Here is a 26,861-nt window from a genome sequence, read left to right as displayed (position 1 = left end):
CAGTAGAGCAGTACATGCAGATTTTGTTCTGCCAAAAAAACTTTTTTTTACACTTCTGGATAACCATACTAATGGGCTTTTGGGGACTCAACAAAACGATTGTTGGGCACGAGTAGAAAATTGCTGTGATTAGGAGGCGCTGATTGTGGGGCGGGGCTTGTTGTCACCGGGCATTTGATTTAAGAGTCCCCGTGGGAGCAATTTGTCGCCACGTCTCAATCAAGTTTGAACACATTCAGATTGTGTCTGCAAATACGCACGCACGCAATTGTCACACTAGGATGGCAAAAATATTGAATCCTCTTGATGCTCATTGAGCTGAGGTCTCATTAGATTTCGCAGGACCAAGTTTAGTTTGACTTTTGAAGGTGAAACTAACAGGCCAGCAGGGGGCGTCGTGTCGCGAGAAGGAAGGGGGGGGGGGCAACGGCGACACACTGTGTTCTCCCCGTGATAAAATGGCCTCCCTTAACTAAAGTCGTAAAAGCGCCGGCCATAAAAGTCAATCTTGTGTAAAATCCAATTAAGTCATTATCTGACTGATTGTATCTTTAATTGAAAACAGAAGTGACAGTAAATTTGTGTGATATATCAGCCTCAATCGATACTAGCGCCGCCTCTGATTTATGGCGCCGTGGCGCTTATAGGTAACTCCACATTCTTCTCTCTAAAACCACTCGGGGATGAAATTAAGAGTAAGTGCGTTTCATAAAGAAAAAAAAAAAAGAAGAACAAGACGGCAGTGTTATTGATTCCAGCAGATGGGGCACGACCCGCTGAGTGTTAGCGCAAAGAAAACACTCGGACTTTGTTTTCCGACGCCCTCCATCATTTCGGCGCCGCAAACAGACTTGTAGCCACATAAACTCAAGAAAACACTTCACATGAAGAATCTCCTTGAGGCGCTGGAACATTTTTATCCTTGTAATCTTAACACAACTGTAGAGGAAAGAGTTGAGGATGCTTTGGCTTTAGCCACACAAGACTTGCTGCAGTTTGGCTGCCAATTTAGTTTTGGAGGAAGTCATTAGCATTTTTTGGTTGTTTTTTAAGAAAAACACTTGGGATGGGCGTTGGACGCAGTTTCATTAATGAATCTTTATTAGGGTAATGGAAAAAAAATCACGTGAAATCAACAATTATAAGAAAAAAAATTAAGAAACTCTTAACTAAATAAAATGTAATTTCTCGTTGATTAATAAAATAATCACACATCTATTATTCTATCACTTTAACTTTATGTTGTGACAAATCTGTTAGCTGTTGATTTGAATGATTAGTGAAGTAAGTTTATTAAAAGCGTCGCTTGTCGTGCAAAAACCGAAGCTCGGCGTTCATTTGCCCACATCTTCGTCGATGACGAGGCGGCCGGTATCGTCGCTTCCGTCGTCCTGCTCCGGCTGGATATCCGCGAATTTGCAGAAGGCCATCGAGTCAGGGGCGCCACCCTCGCCGTTGTCCATTATGGCTACACACGCAAAAAAGAGACAGACGAGATTAAAATATAAAAAGAGAACACTAAAAAGACAAAAAAGTACATTAAACATGAAAAGACGAATTTTAATCTGTGCGCATGCATGAGGGGGGAGACAAAATGGCGACAAAAGACTTGTTCAATAAGCCCCTGTGCTGCGTTGGCACTCGTTCCTGAACGCAGCGCAACTAATCACTGCTTTTACAATGACAATACATTACACACGCACGCGCGCACACTAACACACACATATACGCACAGCTCAGAATATGGTCGTCACAATTTACAGTATAACCGCAGTATGAATTCAGAACTGCCAGATGCAACCTACCCAACTCTATTTTTCTTACAGTCAACCCCAAAAATTTATCCTGCCCTCCCAACAAGGCCTCAACTTCAAAGTCGGGTTCCAAAGTAAAATTTGGGTTTCAAATTAGGGTTAGGCTATTAAAGTCGGCTTTCAAAGTAAGGTTTTTTACGTTTCGATTTCAAACTAGGGTCTAAAAGTAGGGCTGAGGTTTCAAATTTGAGTTTCCAAGTAGAGGAAAGAATATATACACGTTGAACATTAGTAGGGGGCGCTAGAGAGACATTTCTGTATTCATATATGACACATTTAAAAGATCCAATTGTTCGCCAGGCTCGACTTGAAAAAGTCGACCAAAAAAAAAAGACTAAAAAAGTCCGTTTTTAATCTAAAGAGGTAAAGCCGTTAAAATTTCTATTTGAGTGTTACAATATTAAAGGCGTCTTTGCATTTACATCAGCGTTCCGAGTTTCCGATTGGCCGGCGGCGCTCCCTCCCTGCCGTCCTCCTCCCTGTTGTGTTGTGAGGTCATTTCTCTCCTCATTAACTTCCTGATTGGTTTGGGACGCCCACTTTTTTTTTTTTGTCCATCTGCACTTTGTCACCACTTTCAAACGGGCACCTTCATCATTAAAAGGGATGTTTGTGTTGCGAGGTGCAGCCGCTGTGCTGTGCTTGTACGCCATTAAAGCTTCCGAGTGTGTGTGTGCGTGTGTGTGTGTGTGTGTAATTAAAGGGGCTGGGTGATGTTAATTGAGGACGCAGCCCACATGTTTGCCGTCTAATTCACTTTCCTGTCACATTTGTTTGCAAAATCCGAGTGCGACATGATTTTCATTGTCAATTAGCCCCATGTAGCCGCTACTCAATTATTATTAATTAGTGACGGCCATTTGACCACGTTTGGGTAATTATTTGAAGGGGAAAATGACAAATTAATTGACTTTAAAAACAGTTAACCCTATATTTATATACCAGAAGGCCAAGATCGTGAAAATGGAATGTTAGTACGGGAAAATGACACGCATGAAAAAAAAGGCCATAAAAAGATGATAATGAAAAACAGCAGGAGGTAATGCTAATGAAACAACATGTGAATAAACCCTAACTGTTGGAATAATTAGATGGTCGGCCTGACCAAAGGCCTCATTATTTACAAGTTGGGAGTCCTTCACTTCAACAAAGCTCTCTGTCTATCCCGAGAATTCCTTTACCTCCCTTTTCTTATCTCACTAGTTATCTGTTTAATTCATAAGAACTTCTCTCCCTTTAAGCCAACTCTGTAGCTTTTATCTATAGATATACATTATCCCATATCTACTCAATATTAGTATTGTATGACACTTAGCAAGAAAGTTGCATTATTCCACAGGAAAACGATACTCAAAACGCTTTGAGACATACAATCAAGGACAAGTCAGCTAACCACCAGGTGCCAACCAGCTAAGGAGTAACAGGAGAGACTCTGCATTGCTGGAGTCACGAATCGGCCAAGGCCAGGGCCTTCTGATTCTCCCTGCGAGTAAATTGAATACTGGTTGTCTTCTCCTATTTGTTAAAGTGTGTAAAATAATGTCTGATGGTACTTAAAGATTTTTGTCAAGCTATTTTGCTTCTTTGGCTTACTGTGAATTTAGAGAAGTTGGTGTTGAAAATGCTCGTACTGCTGGGAATAAGCAAAAGTGAACTTTTGCCTCGATGGCCGTCCCTCAGGGGCCAAACAATAGAAGGCTCGCTTTTATTTCTTTTTTTTTTGTGAGGCGAGACAAAAGTGGGCGTCGGCAACCTCCCATCGTGCTGGCTAAAGAGAGTGTGGGAGTGCATCAAAATGCAATGGTTGCCCGTCACGCTGAGCAACAAAAGCCCTCACGGGACAGCATCATCTCTCGCTGGCTGTCAAGATAGTCGGAGTCGCTCTGCCGGCATGCGCATTGCGCCGCGTTATGGGGGCGAGCATGAGATAATGCTCAAGCAAACATACTTGTCGCCACCTCCAACAGCAAAATCCTCTCTCCTTTGTGTAACTCTTAAAATGTACATTTGAGAAAAGGAAGAGCGGGAGTGGATTTGAAATAGGGTTGAACAATTGATCAAATCGACATCACAATGTCATAAAATGCAAATCACAAAAGCTTTTGTCAATAGAAAAAAAAATGCTTCGTGTTGTATTATATCTATTTGATAAGCTCCGTGCTTAAGAAGTAAAACATCTTGCGCAATACGGCTTTTCCCATGGGTGGCAATTAACCACTATGACGTTTCTACCTGGAGAAAGGAAGGAAGGTTGGAAGAAAAACAATACAGAGCTGGGAAGGAGATAAGGAAGGCACAAAGGCAGGTTGAAATGACTCGAGCAAAGATGGAAAGTGCAACGGAGCGAAAGAAGGCAGGAAGGAAGCTCGGGAAAGACAAGCGTGTCGGAAAAAAGGCGGCTTTTACGGGCTCAGTTCACAAAGGCTAACGTACAGGTTGTTGCGATTCCACTCCAACCCTGTAGGTGTCTCTCCTGCAAACCGTTCACTGTCAAAACAAATCAAGCAAACGTTTCCGCCATCTCTTAACATGCTACATGCTAAAAACAGCGCTAACAAAACAATAATAGTACCAAACAAGACATAGTCAAAGCAGAAAATTCTTCAGAACCTTTCAGAATATGTTTCAACATTGTCCAAAGTCAATGGGAAAAAGTCCAACACAAACTATCAAAGGAAATGAAGAGTCGCTGTAGTTCGGGGCCACGCTCACACTTAGCACGAGCCGTTAGCCTGCGCGGCAACAGCAATTCAATCTTCAGAATGAAAAGTAGCCTGTCACATGACAAGGTTAGCTTGGGATGAAATGGCTCTCATTAAAATGATACGAGCTCAAAATGTCCCTGGACACTTTTGTGCTTTAGTGTGTGAGTGTGTGTGTATTGTGTGTGTGTGTGTGTGTGTGTGTATGGTTCGTCGTCATCAGCCGGCTCAGCGCAACTTAATGATCTGGAAAACTCAGTCAAAGGGCAGCCAGGCAGACGGCCTTTAAACATGGCGGCTCACGCCACTTCGAATGATGTTCACACGGCGAACTTTCACCCCCGACTTTTTGTCCATCCATTCCGTCGTGACTTTTTCTTCACGACTTTGAATCGAGAATGAAACAACGAGATAAAAAGAAATCGCAAAGATGTGAAGCTTGAGAATCAAGCACTGAATCAATTATCAAATCAGACGACCGCAATATTGATGAAAAGGAAAAATGAAAACAAGAACGTGAAAACGGAAACGAGAAGAAAACAAATTATGCGAAACATTTCAGACCGAACGAGCATCGAGGCTACCGACCGTAACATTGCCGAGTCTGGGTCCTGGGCGTGTGCGCATATGCGGCCATTACACTCCGACTGACAGAAGGCATCAGTGTCGGGGTCAGAGGCTAATTAAGCAGTGAGGACCCTCTGCCCCCGTATTGTTAACCAATCTGTCCTCGCTGCAAGACGACCGGCAGGAAGGGGAAGGGGGGGACGGGGGGGGACGGCCGTCCACTTTGCACTATGTTCAATCTCCATTGGGGCTCCTGCTTGCCCCATCACCTCACAAAATGGCCTGTCCGTCTTGTAAACCTGAAGGATACGCCTTAATGAGCTGAGGTGGCTGATCAATATTTGCCGGTTTGCGTTTTAAACAAAACATTCATTGAGGGCAAACAGACAGCGCAAGAAAAATGCCAACGTAAAGGACACATGCAAGAGAGCGGAATAAATATGGAGGACCTCAATTGATATTTGCTCAACGATAACATCTCAAAATAATGTTCAGTCGCTCATTTTTAAAACAACACTTTAAGATGACCAATCAAAAAATATTACATTTACCGCTTGTGAATATTTTATGTGCTGTTTGTATGTTCCGTGTGTGAAATTGAAGTTGATCTATGCTAGTCACCTTTAGCCCATCAAGTGTTTTGCTATTGGTAGCATTAAGCTAGTGGGCTTTAGTTGGATGAAATTATGTGGTCTGCTTCATCGTTTTGCTTTTAAATTCTGGTTTAAATTTGTCTTTTTAGAAGCTATAGAGAATTTTTTGCCTATCCTATAATCTGGCGTTCATTGTAGTCAGCGTTTTGGTCACACTGCGGAGCGATACATAAAGCGCACGGCAGCCATTAAATGCCTAACAGTGCCCGCAGGCTGCTGTTAATGATGCTGTCGTACAAGCCATTACAACACACAATTACACTTGTATTTAGCACTCAGAAGCACAGCATGGTGGCAAACACAACCCGAAGCTCCCTGAGGGTATGACTGGCCCCAGCGGGAACCGGAATATTCTCTCTGACTCTTATTCACCGCTCACACAGCAAGCCTGGAGCCAATTTCACACAGAGATCCTGCAACATTTCACTCAGAGATCCTGCAACCTTTTGACATGTCCACATGCGAGGGCCTAACAATAGCTTCAATCCAGATGCCATTTGAGGCCAAAGTGCCGGTAACAGGCGCGGTGTACAGTGACGCCGGCTGAATCCATTGAAAATCATCTCAGAAAGATTGTTATGGATTTGTAGAGCTTGGCGGCTCTATTGATCAGCGTGTCTGTAATTTGCATTTAAATGCTATCGCTCCTGACACCCGTATAACCAATGCTCATATCGACGCGCCTGTACAGACTTTAGTTTGAATCTTTGCTTTCAAACTGCGATTGATCCCAAAAAGTTGGGCTGGCTAACTTTACAAAGTCTCCACAAGGACGGGGGCAAGAAGGAACATGAAGCAAGCTTCCCGCCCCCACCCAACACCCTCTGCGGTGGATCTGTGTATGTGTGGACAAACATTCTGACTGTGTGTGTGTGTGTACACGGAGGTGGTGGGGCGGAAGGGGGCGGAGGCTTGATGGACTGCGCTGTCACCTCCCCGCTCTGCGATTTACGGCGGCGGGGCTGCTGACGAGCGCGGCGCAGTAAACGGGCGGGCCGGGGGGGCACGTATTTCACACGGAGCTGGCTTTTATGAAGAACACCGCCACGGCTCTCCCCGGCAGCGCCGCCCGGCCCGCCGTGACGGATGGAGAAAGACGCATGACAAGCTTCATCATTGTTTGTAAATCTTAACTGTTCCCGCTCACTAACTCCAGAAGGCAATTTTGCGGAGACAGCGGGGACTGCGGGAGGGGGGGTGTTGGTGGGCGGGTATTCCGAGGGAGGCGGGGGAAAGGACAGCGTCGGTCCCTCTGAAGGTTATTTGGATCTCTGTATTTGGCCAAGTGATTAGCCCTCGCCTCGGAAGCCTCGATAAATCTGCCGCGGCAGGTGCAAGGTGCCTCCCGCTAGTTCCTGGTTCTGGCTGGTCCACATTTGGACCGCTTTGTTGGGTCACCAAAATAAAAGCACGCTTCTATTCAAGCAGTTTCCCATTCAGGTCGTGCACATTGGAGTGACGACAACACACGTAGATTTTTCAAGAATGAAGTTGATAAAAAAAAATCTGCCATTTGTCCTCTTGTGCCTTTTTACACAGAATCCAGTGAAGCAGGATATCACACCACTGTGTACACTTTCACACGGCGTTCAACGTAATAGGGAAAGGGAGGACATGAGGAATTCTGGGCTTCACAGAATAAAAAGGCGGGATTGGATTTCGCCTCAATTCAAAGAACACCTCTGATGTATTCCACAGAGGAGGCTTTTTTTAAAAAAAGGCTAATTATGTGAAAATTTATCAATGTTGCTGATACGACAGCAGACTTATTACACTGCTGAATGACACCTGGGTTGGATAAGATTAGCAAATCCTCTTGGCCCCGATTCAAGGCCGCACAGTCGAGGACTTGCTCGCAGAAAGCTCAGGCGAGCGTAAGGAATGTTGTACAGGCACGTCGGCGCGGCCAAGACCGGTTTCCCTTTTGTTAACGTGCTGGATGCGAACCAACCGTCTGATAAGGTGCGGGATCCGTACGCACGAGATGGAACTAGAAAATGGCCGCTTGGAATCAAAACGCCAGATGAGCTGGCTGCTCATAATAGACACCCCTCCTAAATTTCATGCTGATGGATATTATTAGTTAGCGCAGGTGTACCCAATGTTGTGGCAGCCATTTCCTGTTAGGTGAGAGGAAGAAAACGGTGGGAACAACTCGGGTGGCTGCTACCAAATGTGGGACCACCCGCGGGGAAGGCGGTAGTAGTCCTGTAATGGAGCGTAAAGCCTTGGGCAACGAGGGGATGAGGGGGGGACCCTCACAGGAAACAGACAGGTGAAAGTCCAAAACAAAAGATATACGGGGGTCTTAAAGCCCTGCTGGTGCTTCGCTCGGTGAAATGAATGAAAAGTTTGGCGGCGGTATGGGAACTGTAACAATTTGCATTGATTGTCAACTTTCATAGCTCGAGACAAAAAGTTTCTGAGACTTCTCCTCCAGGAAATGTGATGTCATGGGGGCTCAGATTTGAATGACAAATTTTGAGAAGAATAAAAAATATATTTCTATATGTGTGACACATCTTATGTGAAGTTATAGTATACCCTTACAGTAATGCTTTTTAAAAACAAAAAAACATCAGGGCCACTTCCACAGAAGTGTGTGCGGGTGTCATAGGTCACTCACCGGCGGGGATGGCCTCGGAGTAGTTGATGTCATCCAGGTTGTAGTAGGAAGTGCCCAACCCCTGCGGCAGGTAAGAGGCTGCAGAGTAGTAAGGTTGCATGTGGTGGTACTGCGGAGCCACGCTCCAGCCCGACATGTCACCATGGGGCACCTGTCCAGTAAAAAAAAAAAAAAAAACTCGTCAGAGAGTCTTCGGCAGCGCGCGGCAAACTTTTGCAACGAGGCGTCGACTCGCCGGCGTCGGCCGCTTTTTCAATTTCACTTTTTATGGAATGTGATTCCTGTCAGCGCCAATAGCAATACGTCAGCCGCCTTGTCCACACCATCAGCTCGCTGACAGCTTTATAAACTGTTATTTAAGCGACACTCAGCTCTTGTATTAGGCTCTGAAAAATACAACATAGATTGGATGGGTGGGGGGGAGGGAGGGGGGGGATTGCAGGGGTCCCTTGTCTTGGAGGGACAGCAAACCAAGATGGTCCTCATATTAATATTTGCATTCTGATGTCAATCAGAAGTTTGTCCGCTTTGATACGAACTCAAAATATATCAATTTTACACCTTTGACTCCAATCTTAACTACTTTTCTTTTGTAAATTAGATGCAATATGTTTTCCAAATAGAAATTCTCAGCGCAAATCCAGGGAAGATCGGCTGCTGTGTGTGTATGTGTGTGTGTGTTAGTTTTGGGGGCTTGCACCTCCCTGAGAGGTCTTGACTTTGTTATCAGGCCCCATCTCACATCTGCAGCCTGCATGGCAGCCAAGCACCAGTGAGTGTGCAGCACAGCGCAGTTTTTTAGATGCCTCACACGATAAACAATCAAATGTTTCCGCAAAGAAATGTGCTCCTTTTAAAATCAGGACATTGTCAGAAACGTTGCCAGGTTGTGAGATTATTAAAGTTAAAAGGTAGCTTTTTAAAACTTCTCTTCATGAAACATTTAGCAAAACAGTTTTAAAGATTGTAGTTTTAAGGAAGTCAAATGGATGACTTCAAAGAAGTCAAAGACTTTAAGTCATTTGAAAATTCAACATTCATTCAACATTTATCGGCGGGTGCCGTATGACCGAGTGACAAACATGAAATATGAAAATATGCTGTATACAAGTGTCGTGTGTCTGAGGCACCTTCACTTTGACGCAAAAACAATCAAGCGACCGTCTGAATTTGAATAAGCTCAAGATGACAGCTTGGCTAAAAATACCATCAATCATTGAGCGGGATGGCTAAATTATGCTAAGGAGTGCTAACTGATTAGCATTAATGGGCCGGCTTTCAGCCTCTGCCCGCTGAGGCGAAGCCGTTTGTTCCCGCGCCGACAGACAATACCATTAACCTTTGCAATTCGGGCTGGGCCGCCTAGCGCGTGGTGACCCCGACGCGTCGTGTTGCTACTCAGGGTGGGGCTGACTAACATTTATCATGAAAACTAAAATGCCTCATTCCCGATTGCTCAATTCGGAAAGCTCATTGCGGTCGACACTGCGGAGATACTTTGACGATAAAGCAAGGCCGAGCGAGGTTTAATCAGGCTGACTGAGCATCTAACGCAAGCAAGAAGCCTGTAATATTTTTTCTCCTTAAAATTGGTTTCAGAAATTGTTTCAATTGTTTTTTTTTGTTTTGTTTTGTTTTTTTGCTTTGAATTACGACAAAACATTTGAGATTGTACGAGGTGGTGAACTCAAATAAAATTGCATCACAACAAGCATCAGTTTGGTAATTCTTCAAACCTAATGTCAAAGTAAACATAAAACAAACGAAAAAAAATACCCACTAGACTTGGTATTGGTATCGACTGGTACATGATAAAATTCTCCGATAACGTAAAAAAAAAATGTGATTGTAAAATATATATTTTTTTAAATTAATAATAAAATAAAGGTTAAAATTGAACAATATAACAAGTGTACCGCAATAGAACCGAGGTTCACATATGATCTGTAAAGTCTTATAATCAAGATTACAGAAAGGATTATTCCCATTGGTTGTCACCTGGCAAGGTTGATAGTGGTTGTCGTAGCAGGGGGGCTGGTACATGTTCTGGTAGGAGGTCCCCATCTGCAGCTCAGCTTGAACGACACCTCGTGCCCTGCTAGTCTCTGCCGCTGGGCTGGAGCGACTCCTCGCACCTGACAAACACAACACACCCTCTGTCAATCTTTGCTCCAGGCGCCCCCTACAGCTGGGAGCAGGAATAGACAGCAACCAGAGCTCGGCACTATGGGAACGATTTTTTTTTCCTTCAAAAAAATTATAAATAATAAAAAGTTTAAAAATAAATGCCAAATAACTAATAGATATATAAAAATACAAAATAGCAAATAACGACAGTTCGATATTGATCATACAAAATATAATGCGAACTACTACGTATTATTATAATTCAATATGCATTAGTAATCTAAATAAAGACTGAATAATAAAGCCTAAAACATTTCTACCACAAATTTACACTTGAGTCCCTTAAAAGGTGCTTGATAATTGACAAAACACTGATTTATATATAATGAATACCAGCAGCCTAATAATACAAAAATAAATGCGCAAAACAAAAGAAGCAGATCTCTCTTACTGGCCGTCAGCATAGTAACAAAAAAAAATAGCTGTAAATCTATGTCAACGATTTACTAAATGTAAACTTAATGCTTAAATATTTGGATGACATTATCAACCATTTAAATGAGGACAACCTTTGACCCACCAAGACGCTTTCTTACTTTTTACTATCGTAATCAACATAGCACTAATACATTTTCATTATGTATTGCGTTACTTGTGAATGTTTTATCATTATTCTATCTTAATTCTATAAAGTGACAAATTATCCAAGGGTTTTTGTCTTGCCAAGAAACCACAGCCGTGTCTCCCTCGCCAAAGTCAACAGCGCCCTCTAAAGGCCACTTAGAAGAGCAAGTGACTTTTCTCTTCTTCTCATCACACTTTTGCCTCATCGCCAATTGTTCTCTTATCCAACCTATGACGTCTATCGTAAACGTCGACACATCGCGGACATCTGCGTGCTGGCCTCCTTTTTGTTCCTGCTCCTGTGATGATAGCGGCGGCGGCGGGAGCGGCCTTGACCTGTCATGCCTCCTCAAGCCTTCTAAAGTTGCTCAGATAGAAGCGTGTACACTGTATCAACAAGTGGGTACTCCTTTTCATACCACTTATTACATGCTGTATTTATCACGAGGTGTGTAGCAATAATTCATGTACCTCGCTCGGCCAAGGACAAATACGTAGCCAAAAATGTAATACAGTGATGTACACCTTGCTAGCTGGAACAATCAACCTTTCTTTTTTATAATACTGTGTCTATTTGCGCCAAACATTCCGCCCAGAGTCTTCTGATTAATTTTGTGTAACTGAATTTCTTCAGGTTTAATATTGGTCTTTTTAAAAATAGGACAGGAAAAATTGACAGCAACAGCCATTTTCAACTCAAACTGCATATCATGTCATCTTTAAAATTAGCCACATATCTTTGACACATCTGATATCTCCAAAATTTTGCCTGCGTCGTTCATAAATGTTTTATGATGATTGTTGCTTTACCTTTGGCAGACAGCAGAGAAGACGAATCGCCGGCCAGTGTCAGAGGTCGTCTTTGGGCCGCCGACGGGCGGCGTGGCTCTTTGCTTTTTACCACAAACGCCGGGTTGGCCTGCTTTACCAATTTGCAAATGCCCAGCTCCTCATCCTGAAGATGCGCTCTCCTCAACGCAACCTGGAACAACAAATGACTTGCAGGTGAAGCTTCAGGCAATATTACCAGGCAGATGGATGTGTGCGTGTACGTTTTACCTGAGCCGCCATGATTCTCTGTCTCTCAGTTATGAGTTTACACCGTTCACATTGGCAATCTTTCCAACGGCAGAAACGCTTATGCCCCTTCAGCAACGACATCAATCCATGATTCCTACAGCGTGTACATTTTGGTTCTCGAGGTCCGCGCCACTGCTGCGAAGGTGAAGGCTGCTTGCCGGGCGTAGGTGCCATCTTACTCATGGTATTCATCTCAAATGAAAAGTTACTGTGTGTGCTGGAGATTACGATGGGGGAGGATGAGAGTCTTCCTCCTCCGTCCTACAGGAACTTTTATATTCCCAAGCAAGGGTGGAGTTATTCTTCACAAGTGGGAGGGAGTTATGTTGCGCTAAGCCCATTCAAACAAAAGTACTGAGAAGTACAGTATTGATTTGATATATGTAGAGATCTGCAAAGTATGGAAAATAAAGATCTAAAATTTTTTCTCAACAAAGGTGGAAAAGTAGCAACTCACTCAAGTAGGAATACCAGTATTTGTGAAAATAATGTACTCTGGTAAAGTACTGGTTTAACATTTTGACTTTAGAAATAGTAGAGAAAATAAAATGATTTCCAGTAAAAAAAAAAAAAAAACATTTATTTGTATCAGTCATTTTAAAGTTTAATTATAAAGCTCCAAAACAACGTGTGACTCACAGATACAATGGCCTTCTTTTTTCTTTAAAGTTCTTTTTTTTTGTTAATTATTTTTTTGCAGTTTTAATTGTTCCCATTTATTTGCGACGCACTTATATTTTTAACACTTTAAAACATCAGAAATGAACTCAAATTCCACCCTTCAGTCAGTGGGGAGCTTATTTAACTGCGGGGTGGGTGCAGTACCAGTTGTCACCAGCAGGTAGCGCACTCCCCATATGTTTGAGGTTGGTATTTGAATTTTGGTCAGTCGATAGTTTATAATTTTCAATTGTGTATAGACTTTAAAACAAAAACCAGCATGAGATGACGCGTCATTTTGGGAATTGTTTAATTAAAAAAAAGACATAAAGAAGGCACTTTGGAAAATACGTAACTCTAGCAAACGTTTTGGTCCAGCGAACGTTGAGCCACGCCTCGAAGTGCGCCCCGCACTCAGCCAGCGTTGACTCGGCAATGGAGGGAGGCGACAAGAGAGGAAACAGAGGAGGGCTTAACGCGGAGAGAGTAGCGGTAAGGAAAATATTCTATCGTTTGTGCCTACTCGGAGCGAGAGGGCATCTTTTACTTTCATCCCCAGTAACTTCACTCACTAGTCAGCTCGGGAGTCGAGGTAAGTCACCCCCCCTGCCCCTCGTTCTCTTTGAGCGGGGTATTGTGTGTATTTTTGGACTCTTGAACGTTAAGTGTGTGAAGTGAGGGTTAGAAGAAGTTGGCCTAGCTCAGCTTCTCTTTTCTTTAACTGTCAGATTTCTATCCACGGCTTAAAGGGAAAGTGCTTGAGTGGGATTGTGACACGTGCAAGTTACCTTGAGTTGACTTAATTCATCTGTGGTATGACATCATCATTTCACGTGGCACATTAAAAATGACAAGGTAAAGTATGAAATTATAGTTTCAGAGGCCACTAAACTTATGTCCAGTTGTAAACAAAAACCTCAAATAATTGCGCTTAACGTGGACATCATTTTTTCATCTTTTTTTTTGAAATTGAACTTTTTGTTTTGGACGTGAAGTATTCAAACTCTTAGAAAATATTAAATCACGATATAGATGTCCCGAACAGTAAAAATTCTAATCAAAATCTTGACAGTGTGCAGATTTAAAGAAAAAAGAAAATGTCTTCATTGCTACAGCAAATTCAATCAAAAATCGGTCTGGTAGTTTCCATAATTCCATCTTGATAGTCTGTCATTGACCTTAAAAGGTTTGTCAATGGGCCTTCATTTGATCTCCTATCAATCAATGAATGTTATTATTCATTCGTAGAGGTCAATTAAAAGGTCAGGGGTTTAATTGGGTAAGATGAGAGGAGCCCTGAAGTGTCAGGTGAATTATTCAGAGCTCAATTGTTCATGTCTCTTTGTGCAGCGTCCCTGAGTTTCCGGTCGACGTTAGTCGTAAAGTATAAAAACACGTAATATGTTGGAGACTCTTAATTTGTCTTAAATACAAAACATGCACGTTAGGTTTACGGAATCTTCTGACCGTCTTTGATGTTTACGTTAGGTTTGTCAAAGACTCTAAATTAGCGGATGTTAGGTTAGTCTAAGACAATGGCTGATGTTTCCCTAAGAAAAAAAAAAAAAGATATTTTATCTGTTGAAGACTTATTTGTTTTAAATGCTTACAAAATCGCGCTCACGTTTGCTTACGTTTGGTTCATTGATCACTCGAAATTCTCCTTACCATTTTGTTAGGTTCAAAAAAGAACTATGTCTGACTTTGATGTTGCAAAAACAAAGATCGTCACTGATGCATACAAATCTCAGTTTTTTTTCTATTAAAAAAAAAAAGTTATCTTACTAAACATTTGCTTTGTCACCGCCAACAGCCAGTTGTTTTTTTCCTGTATTGAAATCTCTTCAACTGCTAGCTGCAGCAGATTGAACTACTTTGAGTGTGTTTTCAAAACACAAGTTGAAGTGTCCGCCAATTTCCTTCCTTTTGTCTCTACATGTTTTGGACTCGGTGGCGCACTGGGTCGCACGTCCGCCTCACAGTTAGGAGGGTGCGGGTTCGATTCCACCTCCGGCCCTCCCCGTGTGGAGTTTGCATGTTCTCCCCGGGCCCGCGTGGGTTTTCTCCGGGCACTCCGGTTTCCTCCCACATTCCAAAAACATGCTTGGTAGGCCGATTGAAGACTCCAAATTGTCCCTAGGTGTGAGTGTGAGTGCGAATGGTTGTCTGTCTCTGTGTGCCCTGCGATTGGCTGGCAACCAGTTCAGGGTGTCCCCCGCCTACTGCCCGATGACGGCTGGGATAGGCTCCAGCACGCCCGCGACCCCCGTGGGGACTAAGCGGTTCAGAAAATGGATGGATGTTTGGACTTCCCTGCTTGAAATAGTCCAGATGTCAAGGGTACGTTAGGTTGTGTAAGAAGTCCATACATTTTCTTTGATGCATACAAAACACACCTTTAGTTTGTGGAAAAGGCCAAACTGTAGCAGATAAATGCAAGATTGCGACATGTCCAAATTGGATTTCTGGTTGCCAGATGTGGGCGCGAACCCTAAACCCGCCCGGACTGCTCTTGAGCAGGTGGAATAATTCTCAGACGCTGCGTTTGCTGACTTGCTGTTATTATTAGCTTGCGGCTTTGATAAAACAAGGAGCCTCTGATAAAGCCTTGCGTTACAAAAGCCGGCCTGGGAAGATCCTGGAGCATTCCTCAAAAGCCAAAGCGGGAGTTGGTTTCATGAAAGGACGACAGGACAGCCTTTCCTGGAAGCATGAACTTTCTCCTTTCTTCTCTCCGAAAAAAGCCTCTTGCTATTAGACACGATGGAGGAAATTCAACTTCTCCCTTATCTGACCACTGTTAAATGGAAGAATACTACAGGCAATTTCTCAAAATGAGTCGCCAAAGGAAGGTGGTGCTCTGAGGTTAGGCTCACATCAACCATCTAGTCAAAACAGGAAATGTTTTCTTTTTCAAAACTTCTTTTTTTTTTTTATTCCCATGACAAAGCCCAACCCCTTACAAAAAAAATCATTTTCAGCTTCAGTGTTGACTTTAAGACCAAGCTAAGCAAACTAACCAGATGGTGTTCCACTTTGCTTTCCGTAACGTAAAATGTTTAAAATGCTACTCGAGTGAATAAAAGGTCATTAAAGGCCAGGAAAAAATAGGTGTGCTCTTCTGAATATTGCCTTTTCTCGGGAACGCCTTCGTTGATCTATTTTGATTTTAAAAGCTGAAAAGTCCCGAGACAGTACACGTGCTTGTACACGCTCAAGGTGGATCAAGTGAGCACTATTTTCTGACAATGGACGCAGTGTTCAGCGTCGAAAGTAGAGATGAATTCATCGGACAAGACAGCCATTCACGCCGCTCGACCTTTGAACCCTTCAGCCGGTCACAGGTGAATGTGACACTGGGATACTGTTGCCTTTGCACCAGCATCACCTCTCACAACCATCTCAATGACGCAGATCAGCTTTTTGTTTCAGTCCGTTTGCTCATAAACCAAAAATTGTTTGAATCTTCCGACGGATGAAGCAACAAAAAACTATCAATTGAACTAAAACGACCTCACTTAACTTTGGGCATGAAGGTGAGCTGAGTTTAAAAGTCTTCTTCCTGTCGGTCTTGCGTCACAGTGGAAAATAAACTGGGCGGTTAGTTTAGTGAGTGAACAGTGAGTGACTGTTTGTCATGGGAATGTGGAGGGGAAATTCATGCGCTGTGTGTGTTCTGTTAAAAGACCCAAACACACCATTTTCAAATGTACGTGGAGTTCCCGTCCAAAGGCGCATTCCTGGACTAACGCATGTGGCGGCTATTTATAGCGCCTGCGCTGACATCACCTTGGTGACCAAACGCTTGAAGGGCGGTCGAAACTGAATTAGCTTGTGATTTTTACAAGAATGATTTGACGCCTGACGTAACTTCAAAAAGGAAGACTGTTTTATTTTGAAGTCAGTTGGACGCACCGGGAGGGCAGGATGAAAATAAATTCGCTATAAATTAGCCGGTGCCCATCTGTCTAGAATTACATGTTCATACTTGGCGACTAGCGGGTATGACCTCGCAAAATGGCCAAAAATACATCAGATATATTTGATGAAACTTGACACAATGAGTTGAAAACTGCAAGAAGCAATGTGCAATGTTGACTTGCTCCTTGGCACTTTCCTAATTACATTCCATGTGGGACGTGTTCACTCAGCATGGTCCCATGTGCTTGTCTTACACACACGCACACACACTCGGATAATTGCCAGGCGGTTATGAAATGCAAAAAAAAAGATTGCGTATCGCAGATGCTATCAAGTGCATTAATTTGTGCCGTTATAAATATGCCTGAGTGATTGTGAGGTCAAGACTGTGGTGGTGACTTTCAGAGATTCAATTGATTAGTAAACGTCAACTGGAAGTGGCGGAAACTAAACTAAACCGTTGTCGCTTCTCCTCAGACAATATCTATGATGACGAAGATGGTGGTGGACAGATAGCAAAAAGAAGGAAGTCAAGATGTCGTTCTTCGGCCTCAATTGTGCCAGGAAGAAAGAGCGAGGTAAGCTCGATGAACTTTTTTTTTTTTTTTTTTATGAACCGTTTTTTTTAATTCAATTGATTGAATTTAATTTCTTGATGGTTTTTCTTTTATGTCAGAGCTGGAGAGAAAACTCAGGGCCAACGACCGGGAATACAACCTCTCATTTAAATACGCCGTGAGTGTCAATCAGTTGTGTTCCAACACCTAGAGACGAGTATGTTTTGATTTTGATTTGCCCCGCCCCCCCCCGAAACTTGTGCCAGAACACCAAGGACCATGACCCCATGGTTAGTGTCCAGCTGCTGATCCCTGCCACTAAGCATCCACGCTAGTTGCAATATTTGCGCTATGATTCTACACACGCACACAAAACACTCAGGCGAAATCGCCCTCGCAGTAGGAATAAACAAAAATAATCACGTCTCCAAAAAGTCACACAGTGACAGGAATCATCTTGTATTTTTAATGGTAATTAGCTTTTTTCTTGTTTAATTTCAGTCTTTTGTTAGAGCATGTTTTTTTTTTATCTGTTTTAGTTGGACAAAAATGGTTCATTCTAGCTTAGTTTTTATTCGTTTTAAAATAAATACATTTAAAATGAACAATTCTCAAATGACTAATTGAACTCCCTTTCAAAATAAACACATTTAAAATAAACCCTGAAAGCTCAAGTATGAATTTCATTGATAAAGACAAAAACAAAGGACGTTTTTGCTTTAACGTTGCTAGTAGTTTTTGCATTTCCAAATGTTGTTAGCTATTTTGTTAGCTTCCATTAACGACGCTAACCCCGCGGTGTACTTCCCCCCCCCCCCTACAGACGAACGCCATCAAGACATCCAAGTACAACTTCTTCACCTTCCTCCCTCTCAATCTCTTTGAGCAGTTCCAGAGGATCGCGAATGCCTACTTTCTGTTCCTGCTGGTGCTCCAGGTGCTGTCCAATTCTTTTCCACTGATTTTGACTGCGCAGCAACTTCAGCAAAGTTTCACTTTCTCTCTTGTCCGTCAGTTGATTCCTGAGATCTCGTCGCTGTCCTGGTTCACCACCGTCGTGCCTTTGGTGCTGGTGCTGTCCGTCACCGCTGCCAAGGATGCCACTGATGACATCGTAAGCGCCACGCCCACCTCTTGGAATACTGTCGTTCAAAAACTTACAAAATGTCGCAAACAATAACAAGCATACAGTAGATAATAGAATCCGAAGAAATCATGGAACAATATGAACACATGAATGAAACATTCAAATTTAAATATGCAGGTCAATCAAATTGATTACTATATTTGAAATAAACATGTCAAATAGGTATTTATTATATTTGACTCATGGGAACGGACCGAATTCCCTTCAAGCGGCCATTTGCGTCATCACGATTTCACAAAAAAAATGCTCGATTCCCCTTTTTTGTGATGATCTTAGATCACGCAACCGCTTCCCTTTGTGAGATACACTAAAGCAATTCCAGGAATAGAGAGATCTCATGACCTTTGACCTTTAAAGGAATTCCAGAAACAATGAAACGAGCTAAGATGATGTCATGGCTTAAACATAAGCTCAGGTAGACAAAGACTCAAGGACTACTGAGTTTGATTGCGGAAAAGCGGGTAAATAATCAAACATTTTATTGTGCGTGTACGCTTCCAGAATCGCCACCGGAATGACAATCACGTCAACAACAGAAAAGTCCAAGTCCTCATCGATGAAAAGCAAGTATTTTAATTTACGTTGTTTTTACGTGGATTTACAGGTCAACGGGATTTAAAGAAAAAAAAAAAACAGCAATGTCATTCCTGTGGCTACTCTGGGGTGGGGGTGGGGCTTGAGTGTTTTGAGTGGGTTGCGCTGCTTACTCATCACAGAAGTTGAAGCAGTTTGTCTGAGGAGCTCAAGCAAAGTGGCTCAGCCTCGCAACTGAGTTACAGCAGGAAACACTCCGGAAACTTCCTGTCGGCAATGCAGCTACCGCGACCCAACGCCCATATTTGGGTTGGGTTGATTTCCTGAAATACAAACGCCGTGTTTGTTTTGTCATCAAACTTAACATCCTGTTTCTAACACCCCCCCCCCCAGACTGCGCAGCGAGAAGTGGATGGACGTTCATGTGGGAGACATCATCAAGCTGGAAAACAACCAGTTTGTCACAGTGAGGCTTTGATTGACACATGTGCAAGGACATCAAAAATAATCGTAGTACTGCTTTGAATTTGAGGGGCAAACTCCTTATAATGCCTTTACAACTGTCTCTTAGGCTGACCTCCTCCTGCTGTCCAGCAGTGAACCGCTCAACCTAGTCTACATCGAGACAGCAGAGCTAGACGGGTAAGTCCTGGTTCTGGTCCTGATACAGGCCGACAACCAGCCATTTTTGTTTTGGCCCAACATTTTTCTCCTTTCCCTAAGCGAGACCAACTTGAAGGTACGCCAGGCCCTGACGGTGACCGGGGACCTCGGTGATGATGTCAGCAAGCTGGCAGACTTCAATGGTAGGACACAAAAAAAAAAAAAGTGATCATCGTTGGTATTTGTCTGAAACCTTTTTACGTTTGTGTCACAAAGGCGAAGTCCTCTGCGAGCCTCCTAACAACCGGCTGGACCGCTTCACGGGGACGCTGGCCTTTGCGGGGCAGAAGTACGCTCTGGACAACGAAAAGATCCTGTTGCGGGGTTGCACCCTGAGGAACACCGAGTGGTGCTTCGGACTGGTGCTCTTTGCAGGTGGCGTGACTCTTCTTCTCGGAAGGAACGTCATCATCTCTCACTCGAAGCCAGCTTTTATCTCCTTGTTTTTCATACTAGGTCCAGAAACCAAACTGATGCAGAACTGCGGCAAAAGCACTTTCAAGAGGACCAGCGTGGACCGTCTGATGAACGTCCTCGTTCTGTTTGTGAGCACGTTTCTTTGATATGAAACAAGTTGAAGAAGCACTTAAAACGCGGGCCCGACCGATTAATCAGCAGTCCCTTCGGCGTCCTTGACACAATTTGCACCGCCCCCTCCCTCACTGTTCCTGCATGCAGATCTTTGGCTTCCTGGCGTTCATGTGTACCGTCCTTGCCATCGGGAACTACTGCTGGGAGCTGGGCGAGGGCTCTGCCTTCACCGTCTTCCTGCCCAGGCAGAACGGCCACGATGCCGCCTTCTCCTCCTTTCTCACCTTCTGGTCCTATGTCATCATCCTCAACACGGTGGTGCCCATTTCGCTTTATGTCAGGTGAGGACCAAGTGCTTAACTCTGATCGGGTTTCTCGGCCGAATGTAGCCTCTGAGTTGCACTGAGCCCAAGAAAATCTTCCCTTTTTTTTTTTTCTTTTCTAGTGTGGAGTTCATCCGCCTGGGCAACAGTTTCTACATCGACTGGGACCGGAAGATGTACCACTCCCGCAGCGACACCCCCGCCGTGGCGCGCACCACCACGCTAAATGAGGAGCTGGGTCAAATCAAGTACGTGTTCAGCGACAAGACGGGCACGCTGACGCAAAACATCATGACCTTCAACAAGTGCTCCATCAACGGGAAGACGTACGGTGAGCAAATTTGACTTTTTGGGAAAAAGATATGGTGGGAAACGTCGTGGCATTCTCATTGGTGGTGCGCTGGTGTTCCTTCACAGGCGATGTCTTCGACTACATGGGCCAGAGACTTGAAATTAACGAGGTGAGATTTGAAAGGTCAAATGATTTATGTATCTTGATCTTTTATTTTTTTAAATGACACACTCACGCTGTACGTGTGAGCAGCACACCGAGACGGTGGATTTCTCCTTCAACCCGCTGGCGGACCCTCGCTTCACCTTCCACGATCACGCGCTGGTGGAGGCCGTCAAGCTGGAGATCCCCGAGGTCCACGCTTTCTTCCGACTGCTCGCGCTTTGCCACACCGTCATGGCGGAGGAAAAGAAAGAAGGTGAGCTCATTTTAGAAGGCAGGGTTATTTCTTTCATTGACTGAATCCCAAAAAAAAACCAACAACAAAACAAATCTTCCCACCTGCAGGGGAGCTCTCGTACCAGGCTCAGTCTCCTGACGAGGGCGCTCTGGTCACAGCCGCCAGGAACTTCGGCTTTGTCTTCCGTTCGCGAACGCCCGACAGCATCTCCATTGTGGAAATGGGAGAGCAGTGCACTTATAAACTCTTGGCCATCCTGGATTTCAACAATGTCCGCAAGAGGATGTCCGTCATCGGTAAACAAGCGGGAAAATTGCACTGTGCCATTTTTGAAGTATGTCTGAGTCATGTAAGCCGAAAGAAATGCAAAGGGCAGTATTCAGGAAGAAAATACATTAACGGTGCTTCATGCAAACTAAAATGGAGAAAAATATTGGAAAACTATTTATTCATTTTATTCCCTTGTCTCCCTCACCTTCAAACCAGTTCGCAGCCCCGAGGGTAAGCTGTCGCTGTACTGCAAAGGAGCCGACACCATCATCTGCGAGAGGCTGCACGGCTCCTGCACTAAACTGACAAACGTCACCACAGAGCACCTCAACGTGAGAGCACGTCCCGCGCTTTACGGGAAACCGCCCGTCCGCACGCACGCGATTGACGTTTGTGCCTTCCCTCTGCAGGAGTTTGCAGGCGAAGGCCTGCGGACCCTGGCGCTGGCCTACAAAGACCTGGACGAGGACTTTTTCCTCCAGTGGCAACAGCGCCACCACGAAGCCAGCACGGCGCTGGAAGGGCGCGAGGACAAGCTGGAGCAGCTGTATGAGGAGATCGAGACCGACCTGCTGGTAGGGCAAGTTGCTCCAAGTTGAATCCGATGCGGTAAACTGTCACGTATGCCCGTCCAGTTGCTAGGGGCGACGGCGATCGAAGACAAGCTGCAGGACGGAGTAGCGCAGACCATCGAGCAATTGTCCAAAGCCGACATCAAAATCTGGGTTCTTACTGGCGACAAGCAAGGTATTCAAGTTTTAAATACATGTAATTGGTTTTCAGTTGTTGCTTTTCTTTCAGCTTTTTAATTTGAAAAAAAAAAATTGTTTTGCCTTATTTCATTTCAAATTGATCTGCCTTGCTTAGTTGACCGTTTAGAGTTATACGTTTTATATTGTTTCCAGAATTTAGTTGGTTGTGATATTCATTTTTATTCTTCTGTTTTGTTTTTTCTATTTGTGTCAGTTGATTTCATTTCATTCTTTATTCCTCAGTTGCGTACCACTTATGATATTTTTCACGCTATTAAAATATTCCTATTGCAGAAACAGCGGAAAACATCGGCTACTCTTGCAACCTGCTGCGCGAGGAGATGAACGACGTCTTTGTCATTTCTGGCAACTCGCCGGAGGATGTGAGGCAGGAGCTCAGGTAGCTATTGCCGATTTTCTTTTCTCCTACCATTTTTAATTGTGTTTTTTCTTTAATTTATTCCTGCACATGTGCCAGGAATGCGCAGACGTCCATGAAACCAGGTGCCACTGAGGATTGCACATTTTTGCCAGAGAAGACTCTGGGTAAAAGTGTGAAGGCCCTTGCGGATGAAGCGGTGAACGGCGAGTATGGCCTTGTCATCAACGGACACAGTCTGGTACAGCCCATGAAACTTTTTTTTATTAGCATGTTGCTAATGGCGCTGTCTGTTAAATTAGCTCTTCACTCCTTTTTGTGGAATGTCAAGGTTGCTTTATATTTTTACTTATTAACACATCACAAAAAAGAAAAGAAAATTGCATAGAACCGATTCTCGGAGTTTTAGGATGTCAAATATGGTACTCAACGTCGGCCAAAAAGAAATTCCATATCGGTTGGGCCCGGTTGCGGCAGGCATACGCGTTGGAACCCAGCATGGAACTTGACTTCCTCCGCACGGCGTGCATGTGCAAAGCGGTGATCTGCTGCCGCGTCACGCCGCTGCAGAAGGCGCAGGTGGTGGAACTGGTCAAGACGTACAAACGCGCTGTCACGCTGGCCATCGGCGACGGCGCCAATGACGTCAGCATGATCAAAGGTGAGCTGAATCTTCAAGTTTGATTTCAACTGGCTTGCCGTTTTTTATTTGAATTGATGCTTTGGCCGTGATTATTTCAACGTTTTTTTTCCATCACACAACCTCAAACGTGTTGTCGGTGCTGCCCTCTAGTGGCGCACATCGGTGTGGGTATCTCGGGCCAGGAGGGCATGCAGGCGGTGCTGTCCAGCGACTACTCGTTTGCCCAGTTTCGCTTCCTGCAGCGCCTCCTGCTGGTGCACGGCCGCTGGTCCTACCTGCGCATGTGCAAGTTTCTACGCTACTTCTTCTACAAAAACTTCACCTTTACCTTTGTCCACTTCTGGTACGCCTTCTTCTGCGGCTTTTCGGCGCAGGTGAGAATCGAGGGCGGCGGATTGGCTTTCACCGCCTTAGTGGAACATTATTGAAGCCATTCGAGCTTTTTATTTATTGATCCCCGGATCATGAATGCTTTCTTTGAAATTGTAAATAATCTCGTTATTTTTTTAGTATCAGTTCACTTTTATTCTTCATTTTGATTGAGGATTTAATGAATTTCTCATATATTACTGTAATTGTTTCAATTTAATGTATTTGACTTAGTATTGTTTTAATTTTCTGTATTCTTTAAATAACTTCATAAATTCATTTTATAACTGCTTCAAATCTAAACGATCTTGTGTCTCCTTTATTGGAAATTTAATGTATGTTAGATTATTTCAATGTCTTATTATTTCTTTTAGTAACATCTTATTTATTTACATTTAAATTGATGTGACTTTTACCTTTCAGACAGTGTATGATGAATTGTTCATTACACTATACAATCTGGTGTACACGGCGTTGCCTGTGCTAGGAATGAGCCTCTTTGATCAGGTAAAATTTCATCTTAAATCGTCAAGCAAGCCCTGCAATTTCTTGGTATGCCAAGAAATGATTTAAAAATCGCCTTCCACTCGTTGAATAAAGGACGTGAACGACGCGTGGAGCTTCCAGCACCCTCAGCTGTATGTGCCGGGCCAACTCAACCTGTACTTCAGCAAGACGGCCTTCTTCAAGTGTGCCTTGCACAGCTGCTACAGCTCCCTGGTGCTCTTCTTCATCCCGTACGGCGCCGTCAGTCAGGCGGCCCGCACCGACGGCCGGGATGTGGCCGACTACCAGTCCTTCGCTGTCCTCACGCAGACCTGCCTACTGTTCGCTGTCACCATCCAGGTATCAAGTTTTCAGCCTCCTTTTTTCAAGGCAACTACCCATCTCACGATCTACGCCTGTGCGTGCCTAGCTGGGTTTGGAGATGTCCTACTGGACGGCAGTCAACACCGTCTTTGTGGCGGGCAGCCTGGCCATGTATTTCGCCGTCACCTTCACGATGTACAGCAACGGCCTGTTCCTCGTGCTGCCCTCAGCCTTCCCCTTCATAGGTATGCCCAAAATGGCTATGCAGTGATCAATCCTAAGTAATTGTGTTTGAATCCGATTCCAACTTTGACAAGGCAAATGGCAAGCCGTGTGAACGTGTGGCTTACGATGTGTGTAGGCACGGCGAGGAACTCCCTGAGCCAGCCCAACATCTGGCTGACCATTGTGCTCACCTCCATTTTGTGCACCCTTCCTGTAGTCACCTATCGCTTCCTACTGATCCTTCTCCGTCCCACCATCAATGACAAGGTATAAATGGATCCTTAAATGTATTTTTTCAAAACTGTGACGATCTGGTTGTGGGAAATATGATGACAAAAAAAGAAATGAATGTGAATACGAAAATGTGCCCTCATAAAAGAAGCAAATTTTGTCATCAAGGATTAGCGCTTGGCTGCAGTTGAATCGTCGAACATGTCATTCAGCTCGGTGCGCTGCGCACCTTTTGTTTTGGATTCACGTGTCCAACATTCTTCCTAGGTCATGTTCAAGGTCCGCCAGGCCAAAGCATCACCTCCCCCACTTCCTCGCCGAGCCAGAATCCGCCGCACCAGCTCCCGCCGCTCCGGCTACGCCTTCTCGCACGCGCAGGGCTACGGCGACCTGGTAACGTCGGGTCGCTTCCTGCGGCGCCCCGCCCCTCCTCGCTCGTCGGGCTTCGCCCACACCGGCCGCGCCACTTCAGGCTTCAGCCCAATGGGCCGCTCGGCCGGGTACAGCCCGGCCGAGCGCGCGCAGTACGCCAAGGCCCAGGACGTGGAGACGACCTCGCTGCAAATGTACAGGACCATCAGCGACGCCGCTCTTTGACCACTGGTGAGTGCCTAAGACAAGACTCTTGTTTGTGAGGAAGGAAGCAGGAATATTCAAAGAGGACAAAGTGTCTTCATGTTTACAAACTTTTTTAGCCCTGGGAGTGCAAGTATGAATGGCAGGGTTAGGGGTAATTGGGTTCAGGACCATATGTTGCCTTAAAAGCATTTTGTACTTTTCTACATCTGTGTTTGTATGTACGCGTAAGATCCTTGTGAAGAAAATTCACCAAAACTAAATGGAGGACTTTGCGGTCGTGTGATACCGCTGAAACATTGTACAACCCGTTGTCATAGTAGCTCATATCTCAACCGCTGATTTATGGTTGGAATTTTGTATGGATTTTTTTTTTTTGGGGGGGGGGGTTGTTTGTTTTGGCATCATAAAAAAGGGAATTTTATTGGAGATAACTGGCACTACAGTACTAGAACTACCTGATGTGACCACTATCAGTCTACCATGCGTGATGACAAAAAACATAATCTATAAAAATGAATATTGTGAAGGTCAAAAAAATTAATTTGATGAAAGTTGTATTACGCACGTTAGTTTAATGTTATTTGACTTGGTCAGTACTCCTTTTTCCATGCCATCATTGCACGCAAAGTTCTTTGTCACAAACTAGTTGACAGTCACTCAGCAGCGCCTCTCCTGGCTGCATCTAAGTCGTGCACTACTCCATTTTGCCTCCAATTCTCGTAGACATGATTATTCGACACAAGTCATTGTTTAAGCCCGTTCCTTCTTTCTTGTACTGGAAAATCAGCGTGAAGCAAACATAAAAACATGCATGTACTGAATGTAACCAATTCCTCATTTCATATTGCATACAATTGAGTATGCAATAATCACAAAATACTGCTTTTATACCACTTTGTATTTATCTGTGCCTTCATTTAGCATGACAATGTTGGATCATTTTATATGTGCATTTCTGTGGACTTTTAAAACTATGTTTTGTATCTTTTTTATACTAAGCATCACTGCAATATAGTGGTAATACATGAATAAGAATAAAAGATGTAATTTTTGTCGTCTTCATAAAGTGAAATAAGATTTAGGAAGCGCAGGTGGTGCTACAACCCTTTCAAAACACCTAATGTACATGCAAATAAAATTAAAGCAGCAAATGCAGTACTAAGAATGTTCACGCAGTCATAATGTAAAATGTAAAATTATGACAACATATCATACTAAAAATAGTAGTGTACACGTTTGAGCTGTATCTAGGGTACCTAATGAAGTGTCCAGTGAGAGAATTGTCTTCCTGTTGTCTGTCTTTGGAAACTGACCGATGCTGCCTTCGCGTCACACAAAAAGTCGTTAATTTGCCACTTTACCATTGAAACGAGTATTTTGGT

General features: G+C 44.0%; 2 protein-coding genes across 7 annotated transcripts; one reads left to right on the top strand and one right to left on the bottom strand.

Annotated features, from left to right (window-relative positions):
* Positions 1-1,078: 1,078 nt before the first annotated feature.
* On the bottom strand, positions 1,079-12,456 carry dmrt1 (doublesex and mab-3 related transcription factor 1). The gene is made up of 5 exons (XM_088375737.1): positions 12,173-12,456; positions 11,924-12,095; positions 10,361-10,497; positions 8,363-8,513; positions 1,079-1,468 (listed from the first exon to the last, which is right to left on the bottom strand). Exons 1-5 carry the CDS (start codon positions 12,383-12,385, stop codon positions 1,335-1,337), a joined length of 807 nt encoding a protein of 268 aa, XP_088231863.1. The 5' UTR covers positions 12,386-12,456; the 3' UTR covers positions 1,079-1,334.
* LOC148397600 (putative phospholipid-transporting ATPase IM) lies at positions 11,949-26,530 on the top strand. Of its 6 annotated transcripts, none has more exons than XM_088375542.1 (28): positions 11,949-12,118; positions 13,232-13,345; positions 17,252-17,352; positions 17,451-17,509; positions 18,155-18,268; positions 18,347-18,445; positions 18,980-19,041; positions 19,406-19,478; positions 19,584-19,654; positions 19,736-19,818; positions 19,892-20,050; positions 20,132-20,220; positions 20,354-20,547; positions 20,652-20,860; positions 20,947-20,990; positions 21,074-21,239; positions 21,329-21,517; positions 21,708-22,066; positions 22,127-22,238; positions 22,538-22,643; positions 22,722-22,863; positions 23,100-23,283; positions 23,416-23,639; positions 24,058-24,141; positions 24,235-24,480; positions 24,551-24,689; positions 24,806-24,936; positions 25,168-26,530. In XM_088375542.1, exons 3-28 carry the CDS (start codon positions 17,310-17,312, stop codon positions 25,495-25,497), a joined length of 3,711 nt encoding a protein of 1,236 aa, XP_088231668.1. In that variant the 5' UTR covers positions 11,949-12,118; positions 13,232-13,345; positions 17,252-17,309; the 3' UTR covers positions 25,498-26,530. The 6 variants fall into 6 exon arrangements, with proteins under 6 accessions (XP_088231668.1, XP_088231667.1, XP_088231670.1 ...); XM_088375544.1 differs by lacking the exon at positions 11,949-12,118 and having other exon boundaries at positions 13,293-13,445; positions 21,708-21,823; positions 21,902-22,066; XM_088375541.1 differs by lacking the exon at positions 11,949-12,118 and having other exon boundaries at positions 13,185-13,345.
* Positions 26,531-26,861: the final 331 nt, after the last annotated feature.

Source organism: Syngnathus floridae, chromosome 5 (assembly GCF_059516105.1).
Source record: "Syngnathus floridae isolate MCC-2025c chromosome 5, RoL_Sflo_1.0, whole genome shotgun sequence".
Taxonomy (NCBI): domain Eukaryota; kingdom Metazoa; phylum Chordata; class Actinopteri; order Syngnathiformes; family Syngnathidae; genus Syngnathus; species Syngnathus floridae.
Note: the sequence above shows the minus strand (reverse complement) of the source record. Positions and strands in the feature narration are given on the sequence as shown.

Bases quoted from the DNA above. Each gene is read 5' to 3' on its own strand.
- LOC148397600 (XM_088375542.1), top strand. From the start codon at position 17,310: ATGTCGTTCTTCGGCCTCAATTGTGCCAGGAAGAAAGAGCGAG. The intron at 20,051-20,131 runs GTGGCGTGACTC...TTTTCATACTAG, and splicing joins CGGACTGGTGCTCTTTGCAG to GTCCAGAAACCAAACTGATG. The intron at 24,690-24,805 runs GTATGCCCAAAA...CGATGTGTGTAG, and splicing joins CTCAGCCTTCCCCTTCATAG to GCACGGCGAGGAACTCCCTG.
- dmrt1 (XM_088375737.1), bottom strand. From the start codon at position 12,385: ATGAATACCATGAGTAAGATGGCACCTACGCCCGGCAAGCAGCCTTCA. The intron at 10,498-11,923 runs GTAAAGCAACAA...TGTGTTTGTCAG, and splicing joins TTCTCTGCTGTCTGCCAAAG to GTGCGAGGAGTCGCTCCAGC. The intron at 1,469-8,362 runs GTGAGTGACCTA...TTGCGTGTGTAG, and splicing joins CTCCGAGGCCATCCCCGCCG to CCATAATGGACAACGGCGAG.